Raw genomic sequence first — 23,103 nt, 5'->3', positions numbered from 1 at the left:
CCCTGGGTGTTTGTGAATAAAATATTCCTCCTCCTCTGGCCACATGGGAATTAAGAGCCACACAGGAGTTAACTCATGCAAACTGAGTCCTCTCAAGGAGCCCCTGGGCAGGAATGTCCAAACATCAGAAGCTCATTTATCTTGGCTTTAAGTTTCACTCTTCTCATTCTCATGCACTCCACCTACACCTCCTCCATAAAACTTAACTGTAACTCAGGATGTATCCAGAATCCTTTCAGTTTTCAACAGCTCACCTGTCATGGCCCTGGTCCCAGTCAGCACAATCTTCCCCCTGGGTAACTGCAGTAGCTTCCTAACTGGTTGCGGGCAGGAGCTGCTAATGCTCATGTAGGTGCATATTCTTCCTTCCTTGGTTGGCACAGCACTTGGCAAATTGGCATCCAGGGAGAGCTGTATGACTGGTTCTCATCATGGGTGTGAACCTAGATGTGGAGGCACCAGCCTCCTCAGGTGGAGGAGTGTGTGCCCTCCCCACACTCTTTCTCTTTCCACATTCTCCAGCTAAATGCGAGAAGAACACTGAGGACCTGGGGGAGAGATGGACCACAAGATGGAAAAGACCCTGAATTACCATGTACCCTGAGTTACTATATGGATCACAATCATCATGTGAGTAAAAAATAAACCTATTGTGCTGATAGATGCTTGACTCCATGCCTTATCTTCTCAGCAACACCTTTCCTGGCCACCCCATTTAATTTATGTAATTTATTTATTCTTTATTTTGTTTACTTTGTTATCTTTTTTTAACATCTTTATTGGAGTATAATTGCTTTACAAAGGTGTGTTAGTTTCTGCTTTATAACAAAGTAAGTCAGCTATACATATATATATATATCTATATATATATATATATATATCTCCCCATATCTCCTCCCTCTTGTGTCTCCCTCCCACCCTCCCTATCCCACCCCTCTAGGTGGACACAAAGCACGGAGCTGATCTCCCTGTGCTATGCAGCTGCTTCCCACTAGCTATCTATTTTACATTTGGTAGTGTATATATGTCCATGCCATTCTCTCACTTTGTCCCAGCTTACCTTTCCCCCTCCCCGTATCCTCAAGTCCATTCTCTATGTCTGCACCGTTATTCCTGTCCTGCCCCTAGGTTCTTCACGACCATTTTTTTTTCTTAGATTCCATATATATGTGTCAGCATATGGTATTTGTTTTTCTGTTTCTGACTTACTTCACTCTGTATGACAGACTCTAGGTCCATCCACCTCACTACAAATAACTCAATTACGTTTCTTTTTATGGCTGAGTGATATTCCATTGTATATATGTGCCACATCTTCTTTAACCATTCATCTGTTGATGGAAATGTAGGCTGCTTCCATGACCTGGCTATTGTAAATAGAGCTGCAATGAACATTTTGGTACATGACTCTTTTTGAATTATGGTTTTCTCGGTATATGCCCAGTAGTGGGATTGCTGGGTCGTATGGTAGTTCTATTTTTAGTTTTTTAGGGAACCTCCATACTGTTCTCCATAGTGGCTGTATCAATTTACATTCCCACCAACAGTGCAAGAGGGTTCCCTTTTCTCCACACCCTCTCCAGCATCTATTTGTAGATTTTTTGATGATGGCCACTCTGACTAGTGTGAGATGATATCTCATTGTAGTTTTGTTTTGCATTTCTCTAATGATTAATGATGTTGAGCATTCTTTCATGTGTTTGTTGGCATTCTGTATATCTTCTTTGGAGAAATGTCTATTTAGGTCTTCTGCCCATTTTTGGGTTGGGTTGTTTGTTTTTTTGATACTGAGCTGCATGAGCTACCTGTAAATTTTGGAGATTAATCCTTTGTCAGTGGCTTTATTTGCAAATATTTTCTCCCATTCTGAGGGTTGTCTTTTTGTCTTTTTTATGGTTTCCTTGGCTGTACAAGAGCTTTTAAGTTTCATTAGGTCCCATTTGTTTATTTTTGTTTTTATTTCCATTTCTCTAGGAGGTGGGTCAAAAAGGATCTTGCTGTGATTTATGTCATAGAGTGTTCTGCCTGTGTTTTCCTCTAAGAGTTTATAGTGTCTGGCTTTACATTTAGGTCTTTAATCCATTTTGAGTTTATTTTTGTGTATGGTGTTAGGGAGTGTTCTAGTTTCATTCTTTTACATGTAGCTGCCCAGTTTTCCCAGCACCACTTATTGAAGAGGCTGTCTTTTCTCCATTCTATATGCTTGCCTCCTTTTTCAAAAATAAGGGAACCATATGTGCATGGGTTTATCTTTGGGCTTTCTATCCTGTTCCATTCATCTCTTTCTGTTTTTGTGCCAGTACCATACTGTCTTGATTACTGTAGCTTTGTAGTGTAGTGTGAAGTCAGGGAGCCTGATTCCTCTAGGTCTGTTTTTCTTTCTCAGGATTGCTTTGGCTATTCAGGGTCTTTTGTGTTTCAATACAAACTGTGAAATTTTTTGTTCTAATTCTGTGAAAAATGCCATTGATAATTTGATAGGGATTGCATTGAATCCATAGATTGCTTTGGGTAGTATAGTCATTTTCACAATGTTGATTCTTCCAATCCAAGAACGTGGTATATCTCTCCATCTATTTGTATCATCTTTAATTTCTTTCATCAGCCAAACACTAATATATACTTTTAAAAAGCTCTCTAGGGCTTCCCTGGTGGCGCAGTGGTTGAGAGTCCACCTGCTGATGCAGGGGACACGGGTTTGTGCCCCGGTCCGGGAAGATCCCACATGCCGCGGAGCGGCTGGGCTCGTGAGCCATGGCCGCTGAGCCTGCATGTCCGGAGCCTGTGCTCCGCAACGGGAGAGGCCACAACAGTGAGAGGCCCAAGTATGGCAAAAAAAAAAAAAAAAAAAAAAGCTCTCCATATGATTCTTTTGTGTAGCCACAGTCTAGACCATTGGTCTTGCTAATGTATGTCCCTCCCAGCATTGACATCTTGTGACTGGGTGGATAATTTAGGTCTTTCTAATTCTATGGAAAATAAAGACAGAATCACTAGTGATTTCCCGTGATAACTTCTTGGAGGTTATATTACATGCTGCCACTAGATGGTAGTGGCAACTCCTGGGATGGAGGGGATTCTAGTTATTTGGGATTTTTCCCTTCCCTGTGTAATATACTTGAGACACCTAGCTTAGGAAGCTTTGTGGGGACTTGACAATTCAGTTCCTTTCCCTGAGCCAGAGGCCCAGAAGTGCAGCTGTTTTTCTTGACAAGCTGATAGAGAGAGACTCATTAAATAAACTTCTATCGTCTGAAGGGAGAAAGTGAACCCCTGCATAGATATTAGCTCACATTTCTCTTATTATTTCCAGCAGGTGTATGCTCCTTCCTTGTTCTCTGTATTCTTCTCTCTCTTTTTCTGTCAATGGCCTCTCTTTTCCTTTCTTTCTCTTTTTTCTTGGTTTCTGCCTCTAATCCCTATGTATAATTTGGTTATAATAACTAAAGAGAGAATACATTTTATTTTGCTACCTTTGTGGTTGATAAAAATTTCAGGAATCTAAAAATGATTCAGACCCAGCATTCTTAGAAGGGTGAACGTATTGAGGTTACAATGGGGAAATTCTTATTCAGGGGACTTCTTCTGTAACAGCTGTGGCAGCACCAGCCAAATCTAGGAAGAAAGGAAGAGCTTTATGTGCCCTATCAGAGAAAAACAGTCAAAATCCTCTTCTTTTTACAGCACAGTTCGGGTGAGGGCCAAAGCTCTGGGTGTACATGTAAGTAGGGGTTTTGTACAATAATAGGGTGTGCTTCTCCAATGCTTTTCATCCCAAGATCTCAAAGCGCACTTGCTGCTTTATTCTGTATAGCTGCCTGTTTTCCCTGGGCTGTCAAAATAGGAAGATGTGCTGTGATTTTTTTTTTTTCCCCAAAGAGATTGCATTCCTTCCCTGGCTTTGTTCCAGCCCAGCTGCTTGTTGTTCAGGGAGATGCTGTGCTCTTGGTGCCAGTATACCATTGAGCTTTCTTCTTCCCTGAGTGACATATTCTGATGGGTCACTGCCTGGAACAGTGGAGCAAAGCATGGTGTGTGTCCATCTGTGAAGAACTCTTGTTGTTTACTATTCTCTTATTTCCTTCCGGCAGCATCAGATACCAATCTTCATTAAAAAAAAACAAAACAAAACAATCAACCAACCAACTAAAAAACAAAAAAACCACCAAACAATGCAAAAAACAAAAAATACTTTAAAAATCCTTTCTTTAAATTAATAGTTAATGTTTATTGAGTGCCTACTCTATGCCAGGTACTGTTTTAAACACTTGACATATATCCTATCATTTAATCCTCACATCAATGTCATGATCTAGGGTCTATTATTATCCCCAATTTACAGATGAGGAAACTGAGTAAAAGCAGGGGTAAGGAAGTTGCTCAATGCCACACAGCTGATACATAGATGAGCCAAACTCTGAGCTCAGGCAACCTGACACAAGAGGCTATGGTCACTTAACCCTACATGTAGACTCTGAAGGTATTAGATTCCCACAGAAATAAAGGATAGGTTCTCCAATTGAATAGTCATTAGGAAAGGGTGTATTTACTGTTAACATAACTATATTTTCTTTGGTGTAAGATTGAATAGATGCTCCAAACCCAGTCTTTCCCCATTCTGGAGGAACTAAGTGCATTCTGGTATTCCCACTTCTTATTGGTTAGGCAATCAAAAGGAGGGAAACTTCTTTCTTAATTGTGATTGGCATGATTCAGTGTGTCTACACAATCTTAAATAAGTTTGAGAAACAAGCAACTGGGAACGTGATCCTTGTTTGGATTTTGGTGACTTACTTCTGCATTACCTGAGAGGGGGCAGAGATAGGGACAATATATATAAAACTCTAACAGATGGCATTTGGAAGCTTTCCCTGCTAGCCATACACTAACTGCTTTAGGTCAGAAGAAGTCAAGAGGAGAGACACAGCCACAGCCTAGGATAGTGCATTCTTAGTGTAATTCATGTGATTTTGGGCATGAAGAGAGCAGACCGTAGTACTTCTCTGAATGAGTGACTTTTGGGGGCATATAATAGTATTATGAATGGAGAATCTAGAAGGAAGAAAATCATAATCTTTGGGATTTTGAAATCCCTTCAATCAACATATCATGAAGAAACTAGCTACTAAAAAGAGGAAAAGAGCACAGTCCCTGCTATAGAATAATAATGGTCTCAATAGAAGAATCCGAGAGTCAGCATCACTGTGCAGACATCCAAGGGAGCTGATAGAGACTCAGTATTCAAGGACCTTCATGACTCCATAAGCAAAGATCGAGGCTTAGAAATAAGCTTATGTCACACTGCTAGTTTAGCCACATGGGACAAGGGCAATATGGTGTATGTCTAGAACAACATGGAAAGGCTTTTAGAGTGGCTGTTACCTGAGCCACACTGATTGAGGGTCAATACCAATTCCTTAGTGAGAAAGGACTAGACGAAACTCAAAAGTGACTGACACTTTTACTGTTAGGGGCATATTTTTTTCATTTATACGTTGCAGTTTTGAGGCTTCTCAACAAACTTATTCATGTCAGTATAATTCTCTAGTTAAAAAATTTCTCTCAGTTTTGTTCTGTGTGAGTCTCTGCATCATGAATTATACTGTTTCCGATTCACAATGAATTGTCCCCTGACCACCCTAATCAAAACTAAACTCACCATCTTTCCCCTAGGCCTCTTAATTTTCCTGGAAACCATATTTCAGAGAACGACAAAATCAGCTACCTTGTTGCTCAAACCCAGAATGTGGTTGGTAGCTTCTTAATGCTACCCTCACCCCTTCATCCAATCAATCTACAAGTCCTGTAGTTTCCATCTCTTAATGCCTCTTGAATCTGTCTTCTTTTCCTCTTTAAGTGCCTTTAAGTTCAAGATCTCATCGCTTCTCATTTGTATTATTGATCTTTGTTTCTCCTCTTTGACTACATTCCTATGTATCCTTCTCTTTGGTTTAATGACTTTTTAAAAAAATGCATATCTGATCATGTTACTTCTCTGCTTAAACTCCAGCAGTTCCATAGAGCTTTCAGCATAAAGTAAACTCTGCCTTAGTAAATGGAGCCCTTGAAGATTTGAACACTGGCCTCCTCTCTACCTTTATACCCCCGCCTCACCCTTGTATGCAGTTTGTCAGATAAGTTGCTATGGCACATCTGTCTTCACACATGCTGTCCCTCTATCAACGCCTACTTTTCCCTCAAAAGTCAGCTCATGCCTCCTCCTCCAGAAAGCCTTTAAATGATAGACCTCACCTGTACAGTTAAGACTTCAATTTTTCTTTTTTTCTCCAATATTTTTCATTCCTTTCTTTATCATTTCCTTGGTGTCAGGCTTTTCTTCTTTTTTTCAGTTACTTATTAAAATATTAAGTTTCTTTCTACTATTCTTTTATTGATCTCTCTCTTCTTTACCTTTATACATAGATTAATATATACTAAGTTTTGGTCTACTTATTTCTGTGTCCTTACTTTATTTCTGTACATATTTGCCCTATAATCTTTTGTGAAAAAGGAACTATTTTACAAAGGAATTTTTAGTCCTGCTTTATCAATGACATTAACCTAAGGAAAACCCAGGAAGAAACACATTGAACTTTTCTACCTAATTCCTTTAAATTAGTCCTCTTACTGTAATAATACTGTTCCCAGCAGTTAAAGGTTTGTCTGTATCAAATATTAATACAGTTTATTGTTGTATAATCTTCAAAGAGAGTCTTAAGGTCTACAAACCTTAAGACTAGAGCGAGGATGGGTCAGAAGTCCAGGGTGCACTCATGTGTGTGACTTATGGCAAGGTAAAGGTTTCCATTTGTCAGTGATAAGATGAGTAGGCCCTTTCATAAATTTGGTCTGGGTCAAATCCAATTCATAGATATTCAGCCAACAGAAGTATGAGTTGCAATTTTTCGTGGCCTTGAACTGCCCCACCTCGGATCCTGGGAAATCAATGTGGCTTTGTTCAGCAGTGACTGCCTGAAAGGACCATAAATCAGGAGCTTCCATACAAAACTTTTATTGTCAAAGTAATGGCAAAGAAAAATGATAGCAGTTATTACACTTGCACGGTTTCGCCTTTTTTCTTTCTCATTGATGTTTCTTTCCAATTTTCTTTCCTTTTTTTTTTTTTAATCTGACTGATAAGAGCATGTAGATTTTGAATTTTTTCTAGAGGACTATGTGATACAAAACAGCACACAGTTCAGAGGGATGTCTTAAATAATTTTATTTGTTGAAACTCATTCTGGTTATGCTTCATTTTGAACTTGTCCACCAAGTGATTATCCAAAATGAGAGTTTTTCATTTTTGATAACTGCAAGCCATCTTTTGCAATTTTGTATCATAATTATATATCAGACTCAGAACATTATACATGCTATCCATGGGATTTGTTCATTTGCCACTATACAAAGTGATTAGTAACTTCATATGGTGGTGCTGTGACAGTTTAACCACCATCAATGAGGTTCCATGTACTCGTGACGCCCTGACAAGTTGATATGTTGAAATCTGTTGTGTCTTACAAGTAATTGGTCACTAAAGATTGTTAAGATACCGAAGATTGTGAATGATTTTGTTTTATAATTAGATTGGATTCACAGTGATTCTTATGATGATGCTGTTACTGCCACTTTTTTTAGTGGAAGAAATAATAGTGCTAGAGCCATTTGTCCTAGGTTTTTTTTTTTTTTTTTTTTTTTTTTTTGCGGTACACGGGTCTCTCACTGTTGTGGCCTCTCCCATTGCGGAGCACAGGCTCTGGACACGCAGGCTCAGCGGCCATGGCTCACGGGCCCAGCTGCTCCACGGCATGTGGGATCTTCCCGGACCGGGGCACAAACCCTTGTCCCCTGCATCGGCAGGCGGACTCTCAACCACTGCGCCACCAGGGAAGCCCCCTGTCCTAGGTTTTTATGCTAAGTGCTAATTACTACCCAATATCAGTTCACTTCCTTTCCTTAAAGAAGCCATGATTTTTAGCTGAGTACATGGGTGGTTAGAATAATGACCATATATCCCAGCCATTCTTGTAGATAGGTGTAGCCATTGACTAAATTCTGGCCAATGGAATGAAAGTAGAAGTGGTATGTGCAATTTATAGGAAGTGTCTCTAAAGGAAGGGGGCATGCTCTTTTGTCTTCTTTCACTTTTCTGTTGATTGGACTATGGATATGATGGCTGAAGCTCCAGCAACCTTCTTGGGCCACAAGATAACTTTGGGAAAGGAAGTTACTTAAGAAAAGGAACTGGGTGCCTGATTCTGTGGAGCCTTCTACCAGACCAACTTCTGGACTTATTGGATAGGAAAGAGAACCATGTTTCTAATTTGTTAAACTTCCACTATTTCTTTTTTTCTGAACCTAATTCTCATTATAATAAATTCCAAACAAAATAAAAGTTGAGAATTGAAGTAATGAGTCCATGATTCCTAAATTCCAGACCAAAACTTCTGATTTCTGAACCTTTCCATGTGGATGACCCAAATTTAACTCATTAGTTTCTTCTCCAGATCCGCTCCTATTGTGTTCTTCTTATCTCTGTTCATTCTAAACTAAACCTTGAAAACATCTTTAGTTCCTTTCCTTCTCATGCTATTATGAGAGAATGTACCACAGTCAAGAAGATTTTCTCCCTGAAATGGTCTTGAAAAATCAGAATACATTCTTCACTGAGTTTCCTGATCAGTTTCTATAGAAAAGTAAATTTACTTATTAAGTTGTGCCAAGTTGTTACTTGTGATTTGTATATGTACACCATTTTTTTCCTGCAGCGTAAATTAATTCTGCCTAACCAGGCAGAGTTGCTATTTAATACTTTAATTCAGTGTCTGGAGACCTGATTTCATTTTGCCCAAGGTGTAACCATTGCTTTCTGAAATTACAAATAAGTTACATGAAAATCCCTGAAAGATGTAAAGAACTTATGCATCTAAGTTATTCTATTTCATATTTTTGATGCAATTCTGAAAGTAAAACTGTTTTATCCATCTCTCTAGCATCACTTATAAGCATTAAATTAAGAAAAGTGTTATATCTAAAGTTTGGAGTATTGAAATTTACAAAATTTTCTTTTCTAGAAAGTGATGTTTAACAAAATGTTAGTAGTTTGGCTGGGGTCTAATCTGAATAATAATTGTAGTGGACATCCATCGTTATTTATAGCTGCCCATTATTTTCTAAACAGCTTTTCTGTCTATGGAAAAACTAATGCATCAAAAGCATTTCCTATTCTAGTTGGATTTTGAACTCTAATTCCCAGCCTTACATGTAGCTGGGTACCAAACATGTGACCCAGGCCTCACCATCAGGTGAACCTGAATAAGACTTCAGTTCAAAGGTGGGCACTACGAGGCATCAGTGGAGTTTGCACTTTTCTGATGCAAGTATTGGCAGCAGTATTTAGCTTTAGGAAGGGGCAGTGAGTTTTGGAAAAATTCCTTATGAAAAAGTAGCATTGGTTCTAGTGGTTATAGTGATATTGTCAGAGACAAATTTCAGTGTGCAGTGTTCAGAGGCAGCAGTTACAGCTGTGGTTTCCTCACTAGCCCAAGTCTCTGTTATGTTCCTGGAAGCATAGCCACATGTTTATTTTTATATCCTTCAAAACAGTTCTGAGGACTACAAATTATTATTTATTTAGTTATTTATATTTTATCAGTTTTATAATTTATTATTTTATCCTAGTTCATGCTAAGATGCTAAGATGGTGATATACGCTTTGGTATGGATTTTGGCTAAACTTATGAGTTTAAAATACTGATATATACATATAAAACATATATATATATTTATTTAACACATTTATTGAGATATAATTGACATCTAATAAACTATATTTAAAAAGTATTTAATTTGACATATGTTTACATATGTGTAACTGCAATCAAGATAATGAATATATCCATCACCCCCAGTTTCCTCACACCCTTTTGTAATTCCTCCTTGCCACCTATCTTCCCAGTCAAATCCTGATCTGTTTCAGTCACTATAGATTCATTTGCATTTCTGGAGTTTTACATGAATTTAATATGACTGTCTAGCTTCTTTCACCAAACATAATTATTTTGAGATTCATCCATCTTGTTGTGTGTATCAATAGTTCATTTCTATTCATTGCTGTGTTTGAGTATTGTTGGGCTTATTTGATCTATGGGTTTATAATTTTACCAAATTCAGAAAATTTCAACCATTATTTTTCAAATGTTTTTCTGTCCCTATGGTTCTCTCCTTTGAGGACTCCAACTACTTATATATTAGACCACTAGAAGTTGTCCAACATCTCATTAATGCTTTATCTGTTAAAAAAATGGTTTTTCCTTCCATGTTTCATTTTAGAAAGTTTCTGTTGCTATCTTCCAAGCTCGTTGATCTTTTCTTCTGCAATATCTAGTTTGGTGTTATCATCTAGTGGATTTTTAATATCAGACATTGTGACTTTTTTTTTTTTTTTTTGCGGTACGCGGGCCTCTCACTGTTGTGGCCTCTCCCATTGCAGAGCACAGGCTCCGGACGTGCAGGCTCAGCGGCCATGGCTCACGGGCCCAGCCGCTCTGCGGCATGTGGGATCTTCCCAGACCGGGGCACAAACCCGTGTCCCCTGCATCGGCAGGTGGACTCTCAACCACTGCGCCACCAGGGAAACCCCAGACATTGTGATTTTCATCTCCGTAAGTCAATTTCTGTTTTTTAAAAATATCTCTCATGTCTCTACTCAACTATTTGAACATATGAAATATAGTTATGATAATTGTTTTAATTTCTTTACTGCTAATTCTAATATCTATGTGAGTCCTGGATCAATTTTAGTTGATTCATTTTATTTTCTCCACATTATGGGTCATATTTTCATGCCTCTTAGTATGCCTGGTAATTTTTGATTGGATAGCCGACATTGTAATTTTACCTTATTGGGTTCTGGAGATCTTATAATTCCTATAAATATTCCTGAGCTTTGTTCTAGAACACAGCTAAGGTACTTGGTAACAGTTTGATACTTTTGGCTCTTTCTCTTATGATTTCTTAGGTGGAACCAGACCTGTGTTTAGTCTAGGGCTAATTATCCCCTCCCCTCCCCACCCCATTAAAGCAAGATCCTTATGACACTACCCAATGCACTGTGAATTCTGAATATTTTAGTCTAGCTATTCTCTCTGATCTTTTCAGGTCGTTCTTTTCCTGGCCTTAGGTAATTTCTTTGCATGCCCATGCTGAGTACTAGAGAGAGACCCTTTGTAGAGCTCCAAAGTTCTCTCTTTGTATGTCTCACTCCTCTCTGACACTCCATACTGAGAACTATAGCTGTATTTATCTCCCCAGCCTCAGCTTCATGTCCTTAGAGACAGGGAGTCCACCGGACTCCCTGAACCAAAACCTGAAAAGTCTTCAAGACAGTAAGCTAAGGCAATCACAGGGCTCATTTTTATCCAGTCTGTCTGAGACCCCCTGATCTTGACTGCTTTTTTCCTTAATGGTGAAAGAGAGTTGTTTCATATATACTGTTTGTTTTTGATTGTTTCATGTGGAAGGGTGTATCTAGTTCCTCTTACTCCATCTTAACCAAAAAAGAAAGCCTTCAAAGGGAATTCTGGTTATAATTTTTTTTGAATTTTATTTTATTTTATTTAATTTAATACAGCAGGTTTTTATTAGTTATCCATTTTATACATATTAGTGTAAATATGTCAATCCCAAACTCCCAGTTCATCCACCCACCCCCCAACTTTCCCCCCTTGGTGTTCATATGTTTATTCTCTACATTTGTGTCTCTAATTCTGCCTTGCAAACTGGTTCATCTGTACCATTTTTCTAGATTCCACATAAATGTGTTAATATATGATATTTGTTTTTCTCTTTCTGACTTATTTCACTCTGTAGGACGGTCTCTAGGTCTATCCACGTCTCTACAAATGACTCAAATTCATTGCTTTTTGTGGCTGAGTAATATTCCTTTGTATATATGTACCACATCATATTTATCCATTCATCTGTTGATGGGCATTTAGGTTGCTTCCATGACCTGGCTATTGTAAATAGAGCTGCAATGAACATTGGGGTGCATGTATCTTTTTGAATTATGGTTTTCTCTGGGTATATGCACAGTAGTGAAATTGCTGGGTCATATGGTAATTCTATTTTTAGTTTTTTAAGGAACCTCCCTACTGACTGTATCAATAGTGGCAGTATCAATTTACATTCCCACCAACAGTGCAAGAGGATTCCCTTTCCTCCACGCCCTCTCCAGCATTTATTGTTTGTAGATTTTCTGATGATGGCCATTCTGACCAGTGTGAAGTGATACCTCATTGTAGTTTTGATTTGCATTTCTCTAATAATTTGTGATGTTGAGCATCTTTTCATGTGTTTGTTGGTAAGCTGTATATCTTCTTTGGAGAAATGTCTATTTAGGTCTTCTGCCCATTTTTGGATTGGGTTGTTTGTTTTTTTGATATTGAGCTGCATTAGCTGTTTATATATTTTGGAGATGAATCCTTTGTCAATTGCTTCATTTGAAAATATTTTCTCCCATTCTGAGGGTTGTTTTTTCATCTGGTTTATGGTTTCCTTTGCTGTGCAAAAGCTTTTAAGTTTCATTAGGTCCCAGTTGTTTATTTTTGTTTTTATTTCCACTGCTCTAGGAGGTGGGTCAAAAAAGATCTTGCTGTGATTTATGTCATAGAGTGTTCTGCCTATGTTTTTCTCTAAGAGTTTTACAGTGTCTGGCCTTACATTTAGGTCTTTAAACCATTTTGAGTTTATTTTTGTGTATGCTGTTAGGGAGTGTTCTAATCTCATTCTTTTATATGTAGCTGTACACTTTTCCCAGCACCACTTATTTTCTCCAGTGACTGTCTTTTATCCATTGTATATCCTTGCCTCCTTTGTCATAGATTAGTTGACCATAGGTGCGTGGGTTTATCTCTGGGCTTGCTATCCTGTTCCATTGATCTATATTTCTGTTTTGGTGCCAGTACTATATTGTCTTGATGATGGTAGCTTTGTAGTATAATCTGATGTCAGGGAGTCTGATTCCTCCAGATCTGTTTTTTTCCCTCAAGGTTGCTTTGACTATGCGGGGTCTTTTTTGTCTCCATACAAATTAAAAATTTTTTTGTTTTAGGTCTATAAAAAATGCTGCTGGTAATTTGATAGGGATTGCATTGAATCTGTAGATTGCATTGGGTAGTATAGTCATTTTCACAATATTGATTCTTCCAATCCAAGATCATGGTATATCTCTCCATCTGTTTGTGTCATCTTTGATTTCTTTCATTCTGTGTCTTACAGTTTTCTGAGGACAGGTCTTTTACCTCCTTAGGTAGGTTTATTCCTAGGTACTTTATTCTTTTTGTTGCAATGATGAATGGGATTGTTTCCTTAATTTCTCTTTCTCATCTTTCATTGTCAGTGTATAGGAATGCAAGAGATTTCTGTGCATTAATTTTGTATTTTGCAGTTTTACCAAATTCATTGATTAGCTCTAGTAGTTTTCTGGTGGCATCTTTAGGATTTTCTATGTATAGTATCATGTCATCTGCAAACAGTGACAGTTGTGCTTCTTTTCCAATTTGTATTCCTTTTATTTCTTTTTCACCTCTGATTGCTGTGGCTAGGACTTCCAATACTATGTTGAATGATAGTGATGAGAGTGGACATCCTTGTCTTGTTCCTGATGTTAGAGGAAATGATTTCAGTTTTTCACCATTGAGAATGCTGTTTGCTATGGGTTTGTTGTATACAGCCGTTACTATGTTGAGGAAACTATTCCCTCTATGCCCACTTTCTGGAGGGTTTTTATCATAAATGGGTGTTGAATTTTGTCAAAAACTTTTTCTGCATCTATTGAGATGATCATATGGTTTTATTCTGCAATTTGTTAATATGGTGTATCACAATAATTGATTGGTGTATATTGAAAAATCCTTGCATCCCTGGGATAAATCCTACTTGATCATAATGTATGATCATTTTAATATGTTGTTGGATTCTGTTTGCTAGCATTTGTTGAGGATTTTTTGCATCTATGTTCATCAGTGATATTGGTCTGTAATTTTCTTTTCTTGTAGTGTATTTGTCTGGTTTTGGTATCAGGGTGATGGTGGCCTCGTTGAATGAGTTTGGGAGTTTTCCTTCCTCTGCAATTTTTTGGAAGAGTTTGAGAAGGATGGGTGTTAGCTCTTCTCTAAATGTTTGATAGAATTCACCTGTGAGGCCACCTGGTCCTGGACGTTTGTTTGTTGGAAGATTTTTAATCACAGTCTCAATTTCATTACCTGTGATTGGTCTGTTCATATTTTCTATTTCTTCCTAATTCAGTCTTGGAATGTTATACCTAAGAATTTGTCCATGTATTCCAGATTGTCCAATTTATTGGCACAGAATTGCTTGTAGTAGATTGTTTTTTTTTAAATGTTTATATATTTATTTTCTTATTAGTCATCCATTTTATACGCATCAGTGGAAACACGTCAATCCCAATCTCCCAATTCATGACACCACAACACCCACCCTCCGCCGCATTTCCCCCTTGGTGTCCATACGTTTGTTCTCTACTTATGTGTCTCAATTTCTGCTCTGCAAACCGGTTCATCTGTACCATTTTCGAGGTTCACATATATGCGTTAATATACGATATTTGTTTTCCTCTTTCTGACTTACTTCACTCTGTATGACGGTTTCTAGATGCATACACATATCTACAAATGACCCAGTTTCGTTCCTTTTTATGGATGAGTAATATTCCATTGTATATATATACCACATCTTCTTTATCCATTTGTTTGTTGATGGGCCTTTAGGTTGCTTCCATGATGAATATTGGGGTGCATGTGTCTTTTGTTTTTTCTTCTTTTTTTTTTTTTTTTGCGGTACATGGGCCTCTCACAGTTGTGGCCTCTCCCATTGCGGAGTACACAGGCTCTGGACGCGCAGGCTCAGCGGCCATGGCTCATGGGTCCAGCCGCTCTGCGGCACGTGCGACCTTCCCAGACTGGGGCATGAACCTGTGTCGCCTGCATCTCAACCACTGTGCCACCAGGGAAGTTCCTGCCCATTTTTTGATTGGGTTGTTTGTTTTTTTAATATTGAGCTGTTTATATATTTTGGAGGTAAATCCTTTGTCTGATGATTCATTTGCAAGTATTTTTTCCCATTCTGAGGGTTGTCTTTTTGTCTTGTTTATAGTTTCCTTTGTTGTGCAAAAGCTTTAAAGTTTCATTAGGTCCCATTTGTTTATTTTTGTTTTTATTTCCATTACTTGAAGAGGTGGATCAAAAAATATCGTGCTGTGATTTATGTCAAAGAGTGTTCTTCCTGTGTTTTTCTCCAAGAATTTTATAGTATCCAGTCTTATATTTAGGTCTCTAATCCATTTTGAGTTTATTTTTGTGTATGGTGTTAGGGAGTATTCTAATTTCATTCTTTTACATGTAGCTGCTCAGTTGTCCCAGCACCAGTTACTGAAGAGTCTGTCTTTTCTCCATTTTATATCCTTGCCTCGTTTGTCATAGATTAGTTGGCCATAGGTGCATGGGTTTATCTTTGGGCTTTCTATCCTGTTCCATTGATCCATATTTCGTTTTTTGTGCCAGTACCATACTGTCTTGATTACTGTAGCTTTTTAGTATAGTCTGAAGTCAGGGAGCCTGATTCCTCCAGCTCCGTTTTTTTCCCTCAAGACTGCTTTGGCTATTCGGGGTCTATTTTGTCTCCATACACATTTTAAGATTTTTCATTCTATTTCTGTAAAAAATGCCATTGGTAATTTGATAGGAATTGCATTGAATCTGTAGATTGCTTTGGGTAGTAGAGTCATTTTCACAATATTGATTCTTCCAATCCAAGAACATGGTATATCTCTCCATCTGTTGGTATCATCTTTAATTTCTTTCATCAGTGTCTTTAGTTTTCTGGATACAGGTCTTTTGTCTCCCTAGGTAGGTTTATTCCTAGGTATTTTATTCTTTTTGCTGCAATGGTAAGTAGGAGTGTTTCTTTAATTTCTCTTTCAGAGTTTTCATCATTAGTGTATAGGAATGCCAGAGATTTCTGTGCATTAATTTTGTATCCTGCAACTTTACCAAATTCATTGATTAGTTCCAGTAGTTTTCTGGTGGCATCTTTAGGATTCTCTATGTATAGTGTCATGTGATTTGCAAACAGTGACAGTTTTACTTCTTCCTTTCCAATTTGTATAGCTTTTATTCCTTTTTCTTCTCTGACTGCATGGCTAGGACTTCCAAAACTACGTTGAATAATAGTGGTGAGAGTGGACATCCTTGTCTCATTCCTGATCTTAGAGGAAATGCTTTCAGTTTTGCATCATTGAGAATGATGTTTGCTGGGGTTTGTCATATATGGTCTATATTATGTTGAGGTAGGTTCCCTCTATGCCCACTTTCTGGAGAGTTTTTATCATATATGGGTGTTGAATTTTGTCACAAGATTTTTCTGCATCTATTGAGATGATCATATGGTTTTTATTCCTCAATTTGTTAATTAGGTGTATCACATTGATTGATTTGCATATATTGAAGAATCCTTGCATCCCTGGCTTAAATCCCGCTTGATCAATGCATATGATCCTTTTAATGTATTGTTGGATTCTGTTTGCTAGTGTTTTGTTGAGGGTATTTGTATCTACATTCATCAGTGATATTGGTCTGTAATTTTCTTTTTTGTAGTAGCTTTCTCTGGTTTTGTTATCAGGGTGATGATGGCCTCATGCAATGAGTTCGTGAGTGTTCCTTCCTCTGCAATTTTTTGGAAGAGTTTGAGAAGTATGGGTATTAGCTCTTCTCTAAATGTTTGATAGAATTCACCTGTGAAGCTGTCTGGTCCTGGAATTTGGTTTGTTGGAAGATTTTTAATCACAGTTTCAATTTCATTACTTGTGATTGGTCTGTTCATATTTTCTATTTCTTCCTGGTTCAGTCTTGGAAGGTGATACCTTTCTAAGATTTAGTCCATTTCTTCTAGGTTTTCCATTTTATTGGCATAAAGTTGCTTGTAGTAGCCTCTTAGGATGCTTTGTATTTCTGAGGCGTCTGTTGTAACTTCTTTTTCATTTCTAATTTTATTGATTTGAGTCCTCTTCCTCTTTTTCTTGATGAGTCTGGCTAATGGATTATCAATTTTGTTTATCTTCTCAAAGAACTAGCTTGTAGTTTTATTGATCTTTGCTATTGCTTTCTTTGTTTCTTTTTCATTTCTTTCTTCTCTGATCTTTATGATTTCTTTCCTTCTGCTCACACTGGGGTTTTTTTTTCCTTCGTTTTCTGGTTCCTTTAGATGTAAGGTTAGATGGTTTATTTGAGATTTTTCTTGTTTCTTGAGGTAGACTTGTATAGCTATAAACTTCCCTCTTAGAACTGCTTTTGCTGCATCCCATAGGTTTTGGATGGTGGTGTTTTCATTGTCATTTGTCTCTAGGTATTTTCTGATTTCCTTTGATTTCTTCAGTGATCTCTCGGTTGTTTAGTAAAGTATTATGTAGCCTCCATGTGTTTGTGTTTTTCATGGTTTTTTTCCCTGTAATTGATTTCCAGTGTGATAGCTTTGTGGTCAGAAAAGATGCTTGGTAAGATTTCAAGTTTCTGAAATTTACTGAGGCTTGATTTGTGACCCAAGATGTGATCTATGCTGGAGAATGTTACGTGCGCACTTGAGAAAAAGTGTAATCTGCTGTTTGTGGATGGAATGTCCTATAAATATCAATTAAATCTATCTGGTCTATTGTGTCATTTAAAGCTTGTGTTTCCTTATTAATTTTATGTTTGGATGATCTGTCCATTGGTGTAAGTGAGGTGTTAAAGTTCCCTACTATTATTGTGTTACTTTATACCTCTTTTATAGCTGTTAGCAGTTGCCTTATGTATTGAGGTGCTCCTATGTTCGGTGCATATATATTTATAATTGTTATATCTTCTTCTTGGATTGATCCCTTGATCATTACATAGTGACCTTCCTTGTCTCTTGTAACATTCTTTATTTTAAAATCTATTTTATCTGTTATGAGTATTGCTTCTGCAGGTTTCTTTTCATTTCCATTTTCATGGAATATCATTTTCCATGCCCTCACTTTCAGTCTGTATGTGTCCTTAGGTCTGATGTGGGTCTCTTGTAGATAGTATATATATGGGTCTTGTTTTTGTATCCATTCAGTGTACCTGTGCCTTTTGGTTGGAGCATTTAATCCATTCACATTTAAGGTAACTATCGATATGTATGTTCCTATTACCATTTTCTTAATTTTGGGGGGTTTGTTTTTGTAGGTCCTTTTCTTCTCTTGTGTTTCCCACTTAGAGAAGTTCCATTAGCATTTGTTGTAGAGGTCGTTTGGTTGTGCTGAATTCTCTTAGCTTTTGCTTGTCTGTAACGCTTTTGATTTCTCCATCGAATCTGAATGAGATCCTTACTGGTTAGAGAAATCTTGGTTGTAGGTTCTTTCCTTTCATTACTTTAAGTATATCATTCCACTGCCTTCTGGCTCGTAGAGCTCCTGCTGAGAAATCAACTGTTAACCTTATGGGAGTTCCCTTGTTTGTTATTTGTCGTTTTTCCCTTGCTGCTTTCAATAATTTTTCCTTGTGTTTAATTTTTGCCAATTTGACTACTATGTGTCTCGGCATGTTTCTCCTTGGGTTTTCCTGTATGGGACTCTCTGTGCTTACTTAACTTGGGTGGCTATTTCCTTTCCCATGTTAGGGAAGTTTTCGATTATAATCTCTTCAAATATTTTCTTGGGACTTTTCTCTCTCTCTTCTCCTTCTCAGACCCCTATAATTCGAATGTTGTTGCATTTAATGTTGTCCCAGAGGTCTCTTAGGCTGTCTTCATTTCTTTTCATCCTTTTTTCTTTATTCTGTTCTGCAGCAGTCAATTCCACCATCTGTCTTCCAGGTCCCTTATCCGTTCTTCTGCCTCAGTTATTCTGCTATTGATTCCTTCTAGTGTATTTTACCTTTCAGTTATTGTATTGTTCATCTGTTTGTTTGTTCTTTAATTTTTCTAGATGTTTGTTTTTTAATTTTTCTAGGTCTTTGTTAAACATTTCTTGCATCTGCTCGTTCTTTGCCTCCATTCTTTTTCTGAGGTCCTGGATCATCTTCACTATCATTATTCTGAATTCTTTTTCTGGAAGGTTGCCTATCTCCATTTCATTTAGTTGTTTTTCTGGGGTTTTATCTTGTTCCTTCATCTGGTACATATCCCTCTGCCTTTTCATCTTGTCTATCTTTCTGTGAATGTGGTTTTTGTTCAACAGGCTGCAGGATTGTATTTCTTCTTTCTTCTGTTGTCTGCCCTCTGGTGGATGAGGCTATCTAAGAGGCTTGTGGAAATTTCCTGATGGGAGGGATTGGTGGAGGGTATAGCTGGCTGTTGCTCTCTTTAGTAGACTCCTATGATGCCTTTTATTTCTGCAGTGTCCATTGTAGCTTCTCCTTTTTCATTTCTAATTTTATTGATTTGAGTCCTCTCCCTCTTTTCCTTAATGAGTCTCACTAAAGGTTTATCACTTTTATCTTCTCAAAGAACCAGCTTTTTGTTTTATTGACCTTTGCCATGGTTTTCTTTGTTTCTGTTTCATTAATATATGCTCTGATCTTTAGGATTTCTTTCTTTCTACTAACTTTGGGTTTTGCTTGTTCTTTTTTCTCTAGTTCCTTTAGATGTAAGCTTAGATTGTTTATTTGAGATTTTTCTTGTTTATTGAGGTAGGATTATATTGCTGTAAACTCCCCTCTTAGAGCTGCTTTTGCTTCATCCCGTAGGTTTTGGTTCATCGTGTTTTCATTGTCATTTGTCTCTAGGTATGTTTTGATTTAATCTTTGATTTCTTCAGTGATCTATTGTTTACTTAATAATGTATTGTTTAGCCTCCATGTGTTTGTGTTTTTTATGTTTTTTTCCCTGTAATTGATTTCTAATCTCATAATGTTGTGGTCAGAAAAGATGCTACATATGATTTCAATTTTCTTAAATTCACTGAGGCTTCGTCTGTGACCCAAGATGTGATCTACCCTGGAGAATGTTCCATGTGCACTTGAGAAGAAAGTATAATCTGCTGTTTTCAGATGGAATGTCCTATAAATATCAAGTAAATCTATTTGTTCTATTGTGTCATTTAAAGCTTGTGTTTCCTTATTAGTTTTCTGTCTGGATGATCTGTCCATTGTTGTAAGTGAGGTATTAAAGTCCCCCACTATTAGTGTGTTAATGTCGATTTCCTCTTTTTTAGCTGTTAGCATTTGCCTTATGTATTGAGGTGCTCCTATGTTGGGTGCACATGTATGTGTAATTTTTATATCTTCTTCTTGAATTGATTCCTTCATCATTATGTTGTGTCCTTCCTTGTCTCTTATAACATTCTTTATTTTAAAGTCTATTTTATCTGATATGAGTATTGCTACTCCAGCTTTGTTTTGATGTCCATTTTCATGGAATATCTTCTTCCATCCTCTCACTTTCAGTCTGTGTCCCTAGGTCTGAAGTGGGTCTCTTGTAGATAGTATATATATGGGTCTTGTTTTTGTATCCATTCAGTGTGCCTGTGTCTTTTGGTTGGAGCATTAACGCATTCACATTTAAGGTAATTATTGATATGTATGTTCCTATTACCATTTTCTTAATTCTTTTGCATTTGTTTTTGTAGGTCCTTTTCTTCTCTTTTGTTTCCTGCCTAGAGAAGTTCCTTTAGCATTTGTTGTAAAGCTGGTTTGGTGCTGCTGAATATTCTTAGCTTTTGCTTGTCTGTAAAGCTTTTGATTCATCTGTCAAATGTGAATGAGATCCTTTCTGTGTAGAGTAATCTTGGCTGTAGGTTTTTCCCTTTCATCACTTTAATTATATCATGCCACTCCCTTCTGGCTTGTAGAGTTTCTGCTGAGAAATCAGCTGTTAAATTTACAGGAGTTCCCTTTTACATTATTTGTCATTTTTCCCTTGTTGCTTTTAATAATTTTTCTTTGTCTTTAATTTTTGTCAATTTGATTACTATATGTCTTGGTGTGTTTCTTCTTGGGTTTATCCTGCCTGGGACTCTCTGCGGTTCCTCGCGTTGGGTGCCTATTTCCTTTCCCATGTTAGGGAAGTTTTCGACTATAATCTCTTCAAATATTTTCTCGAGTCCTTTCTCTCTCTCTTCTCCTTCTGGGACCCCTATAATGTGAATATTGGTGCATTCAATGTTGTCCCAGAGGTCTCTTAGGCTGTCTTCATTTCTTTTCATTCTTTTCTCTTTATTCTGTTCTGTGGCAGTGAATTCCACCATTCTGTCTTCCAGGTCCCTTATCCATTCTTCTGCCTCAGTTATTCTGCTATTGATTCCTTCTAGTGTATTTTTCCTTTCAGTTATTGTATTGTTCATCTCTGTTTGTTTGTTCTTTAATTCTTCTAGGTGTTTGTTAAATGTTTCTTGCATCTTCTCGTTCTTTGCCTCCCTTCTTTTTCAAGGTCCTGGATCATCTTCACGATCATTATTCTGCACTCTTTTTCTGGAAGTTTGCCTGTCTCCACTTCATTTAGTTGTTTTTCTGGGGTTTTATCTTGTTCCTTCATCTGAGACATAGCCCTCTGCCTTTTCATTTTGTCTGTCTTTCTGTGAATATGGTTTTTATTCCACAGGCTGCAGGACTGTAGTTCTTCTTGCTTGTTCTGGCCGCCTTCTGGTTGATGAGGCTATCTGAATGCTTGTGCAAGCTTCCTGATGGGAGGGATTGGTGGTGGGTGGAGCTGAGTGTTTCTCCGGTGAGCAGAGCTCAGTAAAATTTTAATCTGGTTTTCTGCTGGTGGGTGAGGCTGAGTTCCTCCCCTGTTGGTTGTTTGGCCTGTGGCGACCCAGAATTGGAATCTATAGACTCTTTGTGGGGCTAATGGCGGACTCCTGAATGGCTCATGCCAAGGAGTACTTCCCAGAACTTCTGCTCTCAGTGTCTATGTCCCTGCAGTGAGCCACAGCCACCCCCTGCCTTTGCAGGAGACCCTCTAACACTAGCAAGTAGGTATGGTTCAGTCTTCCATGGGGTCACTGCTCCGTTCCCCTGGGTCCTGATGTGAACACTACTTTGTGTGTGCCCTCCAAGAGTGGAGTCTCTGTTTCTTCTAGTCCCGTCAAAGTCCTGCAATCCTTTACCGCTAGCCTTCAAAGTCTGATTCTCTGGGAATTCCCCCTCCCATTGCCAAATCACCAGGTTGGGAAGCCTGACGTGAGGCTCAGAACCTTCACTCCAGTGGGTGGACATCTGTGGTATAATTGTTCTCCAATTTGTGAGTCACCCACCCAGTGGTTATGGGATTTGATTTTATTGTGATTGTGCCCCTCATACCATCTCACTGTAGCTTTTCCTTTGTCTTTGGATGTAGCATATCTTGTTTGGTGAGTTCCAGTGTCTTCCTCTCAATGATTGTTCAGCAGTTCTATAAGTTATAATTTAATTTCCATAAAGTTCGCCCATTTTAAATGGTGTACAATGATCATCAATATCTAGTTTTAGAACTTTTCCATCACTTCAAAAAGATATCATATCCATTTGCAATCAATCATCTTTGTTTCCACCACCAGTTCAGAAAACTACTAATCTTTATTCTGTCTCAAAGTATTACCTTTCCTGGATGTTTACATAATGGAATTAGACAACATTTGCATTGGTTTCCTTTAGTTAAAATGAGTGGTTTGAGGCATAGCCATGTAATAGCATTTATCAGTAGTTTGTTCTTTTCTTAAATTAATTAATTAATTAATTAATTTATGGCTGTTTTGGGTCTTTGTTTCTGTGCAAGGGCTTCCTCTAGTTGCGGCAAGCGGGGGCCACTCTTCATCGCAGCGCACGGGCCTCTCTTGTTGCGTATCACAGGCTCCAGACACGCAGGCTCAGTAGTTGTGGCTCATGGGCCCATTTGCTCCATGTGGGATCTTCCCAGACCAGGGCTCGAACCCGTGTCCCCTGCACTGGGAGGCAGATTCTCAACCACTGCACTACCAGGGAAGCCCAGTTTGTTCTTTTTTAATGACTGAATAGTATCTCCTTGGATGCATATAGCACATCTTATTTATCCAATTAATGGACACTTGGATTGTCCCCACTTTTAGGCTATTGTGACTAATGTTTC

The 23,103-nt window shown here is 37.9% G+C and overlaps 1 protein-coding gene across 1 annotated transcript in view; it reads left to right on the top strand.

The window, feature by feature from the left end:
• The first annotated feature begins 299 nt into the window (after positions 1–299).
• The window catches only part of CPS1 (carbamoyl-phosphate synthase 1), a 222,533-nt gene continuing 199,729 nt past the window's right edge, over positions 300–23,103 (top strand). Inside the window, exon 1 of the mRNA XM_022567590.2 lies at positions 300–630. Within this exon, the coding sequence (XP_022423298.2) occupies positions 448–630 (183 nt within the window). The 5' untranslated portion in view covers positions 300–447. The remainder of the gene's footprint in view (positions 631–23,103) is intronic.

Source organism: Delphinapterus leucas, chromosome 8 (assembly GCF_059928025.1).
Source record: "Delphinapterus leucas isolate spDelLeu-1000000601 "Yukka" chromosome 8, BTC_Dleu_Yukka2, whole genome shotgun sequence".
Lineage (NCBI taxonomy): Eukaryota > Metazoa > Chordata > Mammalia > Artiodactyla > Monodontidae > Delphinapterus > Delphinapterus leucas.
Note: the sequence above shows the minus strand (reverse complement) of the source record. Positions and strands in the feature narration are given on the sequence as shown.